At 37.9% G+C, this 11,001-nt stretch overlaps 2 protein-coding genes across 2 annotated transcripts in view; one reads left to right on the top strand and one right to left on the bottom strand.

The window, feature by feature from the left end:
- The window catches only part of LOC109829744 (UDP-N-acetylglucosamine--N-acetylmuramyl-(pentapeptide) pyrophosphoryl-undecaprenol N-acetylglucosamine transferase), a 9,952-nt gene extending 9,122 nt beyond the window's left edge, over positions 1–830 (top strand). The window contains exon 5 of the mRNA XM_020396800.1: positions 415–830. Coding sequence (XP_020252389.1) covers positions 415–533 — 119 coding nt within the window. The 3' untranslated portion in view covers positions 534–830. The remainder of the gene's footprint in view (positions 1–414) is intronic.
- LOC109829656 lies at positions 2,261–10,599 on the bottom strand. The gene is made up of 9 exons (XM_020396732.1): positions 10,398–10,599; positions 10,229–10,306; positions 5,845–6,516; positions 5,627–5,729; positions 4,922–5,022; positions 4,616–4,790; positions 3,224–3,394; positions 3,039–3,139; positions 2,261–2,806 (listed from the first exon to the last, which is right to left on the bottom strand). The coding sequence occupies exons 1-9, from the start codon at positions 10,560–10,562 to the stop codon at positions 2,744–2,746; spliced, it is 1,629 nt and encodes a 542-aa protein (XP_020252321.1). The 5' UTR covers positions 10,563–10,599; the 3' UTR covers positions 2,261–2,743.

Genomic DNA, 11,001 nt, shown 5'->3' with positions numbered 1-11,001 from the left:
TGGAAGAGAGAAGACAAGGAGGGGGCCATATTTACTGATGTTTGATGTTGGACTACAGCCGTATTACCACTTTCGCCGTTCCTGGGAGGTTTGATACCAGACCCAAGACCAACCTTATAATGCTAAGTCATGATGAAATATTAGCCCAGTAGTCATTGATTTTAACTCTTCTTTCTTCAGTGTCAACTCCGATGTAGAAACATCGAAAGATATTTTGCTAGAACTGCTATATTTATGCTACACCCATCTTTCATTTGTGTTCTTAGTTGTCCAACATTCTGATCCATAAAGCGTTGTGGGACTTATAGTTGTCTTTATAACTTTCCTTTCAATTTCAGAGATATTGCATGCCATGCTCGTTAATGTACCTTTTCTGTAAGGCTATTACTTATATTTTGCATATATATATAACAGGAAACGAGGATCTAATGGCGGAGATGTCTGAGAAAGCGCTGAGAGCTGCACGGCCCAATGCTTCTGCAGACATTGCTAAATGTATTCTTTCTCTCGTCAAAGTATCTTCTCCAAAGTAGAGTCATTTAAAGAAAAATAAACATATTTGATTCTTTCAGAAGGGTTTTAACCCGTGTTGCTTTTTTGGCTTTTAGCATCTGTATCTCTTAGTATACCTGATGAGCATATTTATATCCTGAAGGATGATTCCTTAGGCATTACGTTAGTCCAGAGAGGAAAATTTTCCCATGTAATAATAGTCTGGATCTGTGATAAAAGAGGGGAAAGATCAAATGGAATACACATACTATACATATGTGGCAAAATTTTAATTCTAAATCTGAAATTTTGTAATGCATTGTTTCCTTGTCTTGTCATTTGTTGAGCCTCCCCTGACTCTGATTTCTCAATAAACCAGGGTTTTCTCAGAGTCCCAAGTGTTTTGCGATGAAGATGTTAGTAATAATAATAGCATGTATGTAGAATGATTCGTGTTGCCTTCATTTCTGCATGCAGTGTCAAGGTTTTAGTTTGGTGTAAGTTGAATACATTAGGACTGACGGTGGAGTTTTCTTCTTCTTTTTCTTGGTTTTTGGTGCCTAAGGGGCTGTTTCTGTTTGGTTCGAATTCTCTTTTAAAAAAATAAGGTAAAGGAAAAGTGTCAAGAAATTAATTTCCTTGTAGTTCTAAAATTTGTAGGAGAAGTTTATAGAACTCAAAAAGTAGTACTTTTCTTGTTTGTTGCTATTTTTTTGTTTGATTTAAAACATGAAAATGAGTTTCTAACTTTGTAAAAAGTTGGTTGTTTACTTTTTTTTTCTTTTGTTTAGATGGATAAGAAAACTTTATGGAAAAGTAAAACTCATACAAGAATGGAGGTAATTTTAAAGGACAAATTTTCAAAACCAACCCTTTTGGGTTTTTAATTGCAAAAAACGACCCATTTCACTATTATTTATAAAAACCGACCCAGTTGGTTGAAATTGGGTCGGTTTTTGAAAATTTTTTTCCCAAACTTCACGGGAGTTCAACTCCCGTGAAGTTTTGTTATGAGAAAAACTTCACGGGAGTTGAACTCCCGTGAAGTTTGGAAAATTTTTTTTCAAAAACCGACCTGTTTTCAGCCCCTGGCTGAAAACAGGTCGGTTTTTATAAATATTTTCAAAACCGAGTGCTATTGGGAGGTGTTTTTTTAAAAATTTTCTATAAAATAGGTGAACTAAACAAACACCGACTGAATACGTCTTGTTGATTATTTATATTTGATTCTTGTTTTCTTAAAATCAAAGTTTCATCAGCAGTTGTGAGACCCTCTTCCAATAGTATCTATGTTCAAAAACCAAGTCAAGCAATTCTGGAGTAAAGACATTAATTACGCGAGTGAACATGTCAAGTAAAAGTTGGGAGTAAAAACAAAACCTGTTTTAGGCACCAAAAACCTATAATTGTGACTACTACTACTCATTGCAGATAGATAACAAAGATTTCACTTTCTCAGTTGCAACCGCTTAGTATTTAGTGGACGATTATGATCAATTTTTATGGAAAGTCAAAAAAAAACGAACGCAACTTACAAGGGTTAGATGGTGGCTATATTTTGAACGAGTCGATTTAAATGAATAACAGGATCCAAATTGTTTGCTTGCTTGTTTGTTTTTACACTTTTCATCCGTCGTGAATTCACCAAATATGGGAATTATGCAACTCAAGGAAGAAAACCAACGGGTCAGGGGAAGGCTCAACGAACTAATGAGTTCCCAGGAGCATAATCAAAGGTTTTGGAAAGAAAGTTCGCGGACAAGGAAACAATTGAAGCAGCAATTTAACTGACCTTGATTCAAGCACTGATATATGCCGCACAAATACTTTCTGTAAACACGAGTACAAAGATAAACAAATTGGTGGGTTTAAATGATTTCGGGTACATATAAGAAAGTACCCAGTACTTAATACGAGAGCCAGGGGTACACGTAATAAGATCCAACAAAGATCCAAAGTGCAAGAGTTCCTTCCTCTCACACATTGTTACAGAGTCACCGGATAGCTTTGATACAGTATCCCAGAATAACAGATATGTACCGCACCGGATTAGCTTGGAAAAAGTTTAGTTGCACGTTTACATATCTGAGAACAATAGCACAGGACTTGTGAAAATTTTGAAGCTTCAGCTGTCAAACATTTCACTATGCCATGCAAGGACCATGCTAATCACTGCCTCTAGATCTGCAGATAATCTACAACAGCATCAAATTCTCACGAAAGTATGCACATATCTCAAATCGAAATAGTCTCAGTTCAGCTTGTCATGGTTACTGAGGAACTCTATTATACAGGGGTACACTTCCTCAACTGCCTGCACAACAAAGCCCAAAGAACATGAGTAGAAACAACAGGTTATTGGAAGGAAAGTAGAGCAATTGCCTTTAATAAGGTCCGGTTTGGGAGCGATAGCGAGTGAGAAAAAAAGAGTTAATAAATTATCCATTTCTGCATATAGTTTACAGAACAAACATTTCATGACTTCAAAGTAGTTAAACAAAGAATTAGGTTTCTTTGAAAAATGACTTCGTCAATGAAGCACGTACCATACGTCCTCCAACCAAATCATAGTGAGCATAATGCGGTCCATCAGGTTTCCCAAAGACCTTGTATTCAAATATATGGTCTGGAAAGAGTTTCACAGTCTCTGCCAATTCAAATCAGAAGTTAAATTTTACTCGTTAAGGCAGCTGAAATTAAACAGAAGAACATAGTAAATCATGGTTTATACCATACACAGCTTCAGGGGGGCAAATTAAGTCCTCATCTGCAGCCAGAGCTAGGACAGGGACATCACATTTATGCAGATGGTCCTTATAACATAAATTGTTAGTCCTATTTCGCAACCCTCCCTCTCGAAATGCAGTTGTTAGTTGGAGGATAACCTTAGCCGGGATAGTGCCTGCACAATAAGAATATCAGTAAATTGAACAAGACATTTCATTACTCTGAAGCAGAAAACATATTAACAATATATGTATTGGCAAGTTTGTGTTAGAGAATTCCTAGAGAAAGAAAAAAAATGATGGGACTCATAAACACAAAATACAGTATTTGATATGCACAATTTTGATTTAGATAACCATAGGTATCGTCTTTAATCAGTCAGTTTACTCACAGAAGCACCAAGACAAGCCTAATAATCTGAAAATAAACATGCAACCGCTGGACCTGTTGAACAATCTGACACAATTATAAACGTGACAATACTTGCCAGGTTTCCAAATAATGCCCGTCTCCTGCGGTCTTGTTTCATGTAGATGAATACAAAGGCAACTGACAAATATCCAATCTAGCGGACAAGGTACCAAGAACGCCCATACTTGGAGCAACTTGACATCGTGACTTGGACTAGATTTGTTCCAATAACCAAAACTTAAGCTTGATATAATACCGAAAGTGAACAAACCAGAACAAGACTTTAGCAAGCCAAAACAAGCTGTAATAACCAAAACTTAAGCTTGATATAATACCGAAAGCGAACAAACCAGAACAAGACATTAGCAAGCCAAAACAAAGCTGTACTGAAAGGTTTCCTCAAATTCCCATTACTGGTGCAATAAATAAGTTATGTTTGGTGTAATACTTCTGCCAAATCTTTGATGTTGATGGTGGTGCAATGATATTGAATAGCTTACAGAGAAGGGTTGTGATCTACCTTAGAACTATCTATTTACTGGGGCTTAGATCACTTTTCAGATTATCCCATTTTTATGCTTCAATGCTTGCATTTGTAGATGAATTCAAAGGCAACCCGATCTTTTAAATCAATGGCTACAATCTTCTTTCTTCAGATTTGATTTACAAAGGCCAAAACATGGATAAGAGCATCGTGTGATATAACAGATAGATATAAGAAAAGTATTAGTGTTTATCAGTATGAAATTGATAAAGTGCAGAATATGCAAACAAAAACCCAAACTGATTTAAACAAAGAGTGACAAAAATCCAAATATATTCAAATAAAGAGCGAATCAGAAGCATGACTTTACATTCCATACTTACAAGGATAGAGACTATATATTTAATATGGTTCTATACAAAATCAAGAAAGGTAGAATAAATATAAACCGAGAAGTTATAATTCATATTGAGTATGCAGAGAAAAGAGCTCGTTACTTACAGAAATTGTTCAAGACAAGTTTCTCGAACAACTCAGGATGCATCATGTCCTGTGCTGAAATCTGCGGATTAAGCCACGATAGAACGTATGGAGGGCGAGATGCAAGAGGATAAGCAGCTGCCAATAAAGCTCCTAATGGGACAACGGGAACATTTAGAGCCTGCGCCGGGTCAGCCTGCAGAATATGTCACCAAAATTAGCTACCTAGAAGAAATATAAATGATCTGACAAAGCATTCATTCCCATTTTTTGGGTTGCCTACTGAATCCCCTTTCCTCAAAATATGTATATGCTGCTTCCACTTACAAGAGGCAGTAATAACTTCATTGAAGATCTGGATGACGTATAATCAACAGAGGATGCTAGGGTAACCACTGCTGCTAACCCAGATTTATTTCCTTCAAAATCTTGCAAATGAGAAAAGAAAGAGTAATGAAACAATGATTACGACAAGATACAATCCATTTAAGCTTTTGTTGTGCTCGAGTAAATATGAGAAACTCTCAACCAAAGATGATTCAGGGAAACAGGATTTCCACTTCAGGCTTCACTCACTTAGTGGATCTCAACAACTAGTGTGCCGTTGAATATCATATACAGTAAGATATATCATATATACAGTAAAAAGAGAAATGCGGCAAATTTTGCTATAGACATTCTATTTCATATACACCTTTTTCAACAGAAAAGATAACATAGACTTGAGGGATTTGTCAGTGTTTCATTAACGTCTTCAAAAATACATCCTTAACAGACCATCTAATATTTTGTATCAGTTATCATGCATTGCCAGTATGCAAAGAGTGGACTAATGAGTTGTAAAAACAAGCACCCTACTAGTCCTCAAAATGGGAACATGAATAAAATAGAATATAAATGTCAACTATAGAATAGAATATAACTATAAAGAAATGGGTACATGAAATAATGGTTGACAAATAAAATTCAAAGCCTCTAAACAAATATATAATACAATATATTGAATGGATATAGAAAAGTGAAAAACCTTACTGCATTTTGAAAGCATTGCATACAATAAGATCCCCCCCATGGAATGCCCAATTGCAAGTAACTTTCCATCCGGTGCCTTGCTTTGATGTTTTATGTAGTCCATCTGCAGCTCAAATTAGAATCAACTATAACTGCTCCCAGGTATGGATGCAACTTAAAGACATGGAGACAAAATGTAGAAAATTAACAAAAACTGGCAAGGGGATATGTCACCTCACCGCAGCAGGTACATCCTCCTCCAGGTAGTTATCAAAGTCCCAGTCGTATATAACAATGAGATCAAGTTGTTTCTGGAAATCTTCTATGGTAGCAGCAAGGCGCCCTTGCAAGTCAACTATCTGTGGCGAAACAGTTCGTTGACCTTCCTCAATTATACTTACAAGCCGCTGACTCAGTTCTCTTATTTGGCCAGCAATAACAGAATTTTGCCTTGTTTCTAACAAGCCTGAAATATTTGTTCTGATCTCATCAAATCGTTCAGATAACCGAGCATCTTCCAAAAGTTTTGAAATTTGATCAAAAAAATTGGCGGAGATAGCCCTTAATTGACTTTCATTTAGATAGCCTGAAAGCCTTTCACCCAGCCGCAAAAAGGCAGCACTTAGTTTCATTACTAACTGTGACTCTTCCAAAGTAGTCAACTCCTTCTTCCCATTCTTAACAATAACCTCAGTATCTGAGACTGTAGCACTGTTCATAACCGCCTGCTGCCCAGACAATATTTTCATCGAGTTCTCCTTATCAACCGAATCTAGATCAGGACTTACAGGCTTATCATTACACTGATCAATTGCCTTGGGACCAACTGTCCGCATACTCAACCCAGCACCTCTGAATTCGACAATCCATGTATCAAATCCTTGGCTTGACATGTGACGAGCAAAAGAAGTCTGAACGAGACTAGTCCATCAGTAAAAAGGGCAAGGGTTGTGGGGGGAAAAAAACAATTATAAGAAGTAATTCTAGCCATAGAAAAGGCAAAGAACTCTTCCCAAAGGGACTGGTCGAGAAGCTTTGATGCTTCTATGGTCACTGATTCCATCTAATATATGCAAGGTTATACAGATGAAGTTACTAGTCACATCACATAAACAACATCAGCAGTTGAAAAGTTTCAGAAAGAGGATAAAATGATCACCTAGCAACAGTTGTCACCCAGTAAGAGAATTCAGAGAGAGTTCAGATCACTTGCATGTTAGTAATAGGTAAAAAACTAGTTACAAGAAAAGGCATCAACAAAAGTGAAACTGCCAGTAGCTGTTACCTGTGAAACCTTAAATTTCTACGTTATGCAGTTTAAAAAAAATCAAGCAGTAACATGACTCATCCTGTCTATTTCAGCTCTCTGCTCTCATATCATCCCATAAAACCAGAGTTAGAAATGATTCTTGATAGAAAAATTCATGAATGGCTATATTCTTAAGTGAAGCCTATTGTTTCTTTCTTTCTTTTGTTTTTTATAATTCTCATTTCTTCTCTGCCATAGCTCAGTAAGTGAGCCTCCCATGTCCAGATGGTAGCTCAGTGCTAGGATGCCGGATTAAAAAGGAACTGACAATCAGTAAAAGCTCTTCATCCAAACATGCAGAGACAAGGTTCTTCTGTTCTGTATCCGTAGAAAAGGTTAATCCAATCATATGTGAAGGAAAAGCAGATATCCTTGTCAAGAAGCTGGAACTGTTAAATAATTCTAAAATATTTTTTGAGAGAGCTTTATTATTATTATTAAAGCCCTGCAAACAAGTGACGTCTGCGGAGAAGATCACAAACCTTAAAAGTTTAAAAAACAACCAACATTTAAGTCATCAACAACAGAGCTTTTATCCCAACATTTTAAATCATGAACGGATTTTTATGTAGAAGAGTGATGATACCGGGACACGCTCCATTTCGCAAAATTTGTGTGTCAGATACTTGGACACAATATTGCACCTAGGAAACCCTTGTCTATCACTTGTACGTTTATTATGTAATAGAAAAGGAATATCATATTCTTGTTTTAAGATGAAAGATGCTATGGTGTTTTCAATCACCTAAGTGCAACCCTTTGCCAGCAAAGGACATGTATACTTTTGTATGCAATGCCCCAATCAAATTGGCGACCCAAGACCAATAAGGATTCCAGCTTAGCCGACTCGCCGAGTCGACATCCCTTCATGTCGACTCGAATGGCGGTACTAGTCGACCCTTTTATTGAAAATGACTCGCAACGAGCCCACTCGACCAGATACTTGACGCATCACGAGGAAGACTCGAAAGGCGTTACTTTTCGACGAAGCTAGAGGACAACTTCTGTCTCGAGCCTCTCCCACTGACAACGTGTCAGCATCGCAGTTAATGCATGGCAGGCTCATCATGCCTCTAGCCCCGATAACCTTCATGACTCATCGGACCACGTAGGCACTGCCATGCTTCCAATCACTTCTCGTTTAATGCTGAGATGATCTCTCCCCCAGTCGCCAGCCAACACCTGTAGGGCAGGAGCTGACTCAGCCGCTAGCACATGCTTCTTCACCGCCATCCTGTGCTCGGCCACAATGACGGTTCTACTCTTTCAGCATAACTATAAATAGAGGTACTATTCTAACACACAAGAGGTTCCGAATCTGATCTTTTTTCAAACCTTCTTGTTCCAAATCTAAGCTACTTTAAGTCATATCTGCAAATTACACTGCACTACACACAAGAACTCACACAATTCTTCACTTTCTCCACTCAAGCTCACCAGTTGACTAGACCGTCGGAGGAACCACGGGGGAACCAGTCCCCGCCCTCTCACGAGTTTCTACTTATGCAGGCTTGAGCTACTAACTCGGAATTGGATATTCGGGGAAGAAAGCGGCCCCTCATCAATCATCAACCCCATCCAACCACGGATATAATTGACTATGTGATCTTAGTCATCAACAAAAGCTTTAGAGAGAAAATCTAGCATAAATATGAAAATAGAAAGAAGAATGAGACAATGTTATTTTACTATCAGGAGATAGGTAAACAGGTAGAGCAGATTAATTCTTTAAGCAAGGGATCAATATATAATTTATCCATGTATTTTGTCCTCATGCTCAATAGTTATTTTGGCGGGCTTTAGGTCGTTCAAATTGACACTAGCACAATATTTTGATGCTTGAAGACATTTTTATCACAAGATTTATTTTCAAAAATAATTGGTACAAATATATGCCACCTAAACTGAATATATTGTATCACATGCAGCTAAAGTTTGGCCACTAATCTGATGAATCCTTCAAGCCATTCTACGTCATAAGGTTTTAATTTACCATGTGATAAATGGCCTTGCCAATATCCTCCAAACCAGTCTATCGATTGGTGCCTAGTTCTTATGGCCCATTTTATGCACTCAGTGATGTTATGACCATCTTTCTTGCAGTAATGCAGAAATCTTTCGTAAAGAAATCACAAGCTGTCCAAATTCTCTGAATTGATAACATTAACCATCACTGGAATGAGCCTAAGGTCAAGAAGATTGACGAAAAGCAGCTTGGCAATATCTATTGCCAGAGAGTGCAAATAAGCTTATGAGTTTCTTCTCTAAAAAGATCACTCAAGATAGCTTCAACATCACAAAGTATCTCTCAATTGAGAAGATTTGGTTGTATATTTAATATTTAAGACTCAATTTCATTAGAAAGTGAACAATGCAAGATCATTGTGCTCAATCTTTAATAATGAAACAGTCAATGTTTTCCAAACTTTTGGGCACTTCTAAGCGCCAGACCTGGCACCCAATGCCTAAGAGCCTAAGCAAGCGCATTGTCAAGCCAACGACGAGATAATATACTGAGTGATACTTCTTCATAAGGCCCAATAATAAGTCATGACTGCATGCTAAAGGTGCACACATCTTAAAATTACAGGTGACTAAAAGCATATTTTTTATATAAATGTTATTAATTATGGTATATTAATCTTGAGATGATAGACAAGACTACTCAATTTCTTGTCCTTTACATGGAGGGGGTGGGGGCGGGGGGCGGAAATCCTTCTGTCAACATAGTATGCTTATCAAGGTTGTCTCTCAAACTCTATGGCAAAATCCTAGCAATATCACTGATGTTAAAGAAGCATTGGCACCTGGTTGCATATGGCTTTCTCTCTGCTTTAAATAAACTTAGATTTATATCTATTTCTCATTATTCATAAAGATAGCATATCTGCACGCTTCTAGTGTCAATTCCGAATAACATAGAATGAAATCAGGCAATATACATTTCATAAACAATTTGCTTGTACACAGTTCTAAAAACTTATAGTTAAATTTATCAGCTGAGCAGTAGCCATAGGTATTCAACAAATAGAAGCGACTTCATAGTTAAATGTATGCATGTAGTAACAAACAGTAGTTATGAATTCTCTCATCATGCTTAACTTCTACTTCTTCAAGTGAAATTTCATCATTTGAATCATTTATTAGCAATTTTTTTAATAAGAAAAAAAAAACTTACTCCTAACCTCAAACTAGTCATATTCCATTCTTACATCAATCATGATGATGTAACTTCGCGCATTAACAAAACAGAATAAAAAAGAGTTAAAAAGGGGAAATTCATCCTCATTGCTTAAAAGAACAGAATATCTTACTCCAGGCGAGAGATCAAATCCAATGGCGTTTGTCCCCACTCCCGAGAGCAGCATCAAAGGATGATTCCTCTTTGGCGCCTACATTCAATCCACCAATCTCCCAAATAAAAAAATCACAACAAAAAAAAGGAAAAAAAAAATTCTTAAAATTCTTCTTGATCTTTATCACCTCAGGAGGCGGAAGATACCGCCAGAGCGCGATCTTCCACTCGGTCCCCGGCACAGGCACGTAATGGATTTCATCGGCGGTGCAGATCGCCGGCTTCTTGATCTCTCCTCTCGCCGGTGCATCATCCGACGATGCAGTAATCGGAAGATGGTATGTCGACGACATCGGGCGGAGGAGAGGGCGAGATCCTCGCCGGGCCTTCGTCGGCCGACGTGCCGAGATTTCTTGCCGCGGCGATTCGCATCGATGGTGAGAAGGGAGAGAGACCGTGGGTTAGAAGTAGCAGGCGGCGGCGGCGGCGGTCGATGAGGCGGGCGTGCGAAATGTCGCCATGGTAGAGGATCATCTTCTTGTTCGCCGTTGAGATTCAAGGGGGTTTTGGCTCTGAGGACATTGATTTGACTCGGTGGCAGGTAAATCTTGAGAAGAAAATGCTTTGATATTCGTGTTCGCTTTGCGCTCTATTCTTTTGGCGAGAATTTGGCCCATATGGAGCAAGTTTGTCTGGGTCCGATTTTATTGGGAAGGCTTTTTGGGCTACAGCCTGTTATAGAAAACGGACGATGCTCACATCCTTTCAATCTTAAGTTTTATGTAAGTTAAA

The sequence above is a fragment of the Asparagus officinalis genome, chromosome 1 (genome assembly GCF_001876935.1).
Source record: "Asparagus officinalis chromosome 1, Aspof.V1, whole genome shotgun sequence".
Classification (NCBI taxonomy): domain Eukaryota; kingdom Viridiplantae; phylum Streptophyta; class Magnoliopsida; order Asparagales; family Asparagaceae; genus Asparagus; species Asparagus officinalis.
The sequence above is the reverse complement of the archived record's forward strand: the minus strand, read 5'-3'. Positions and strand labels throughout refer to the sequence as shown.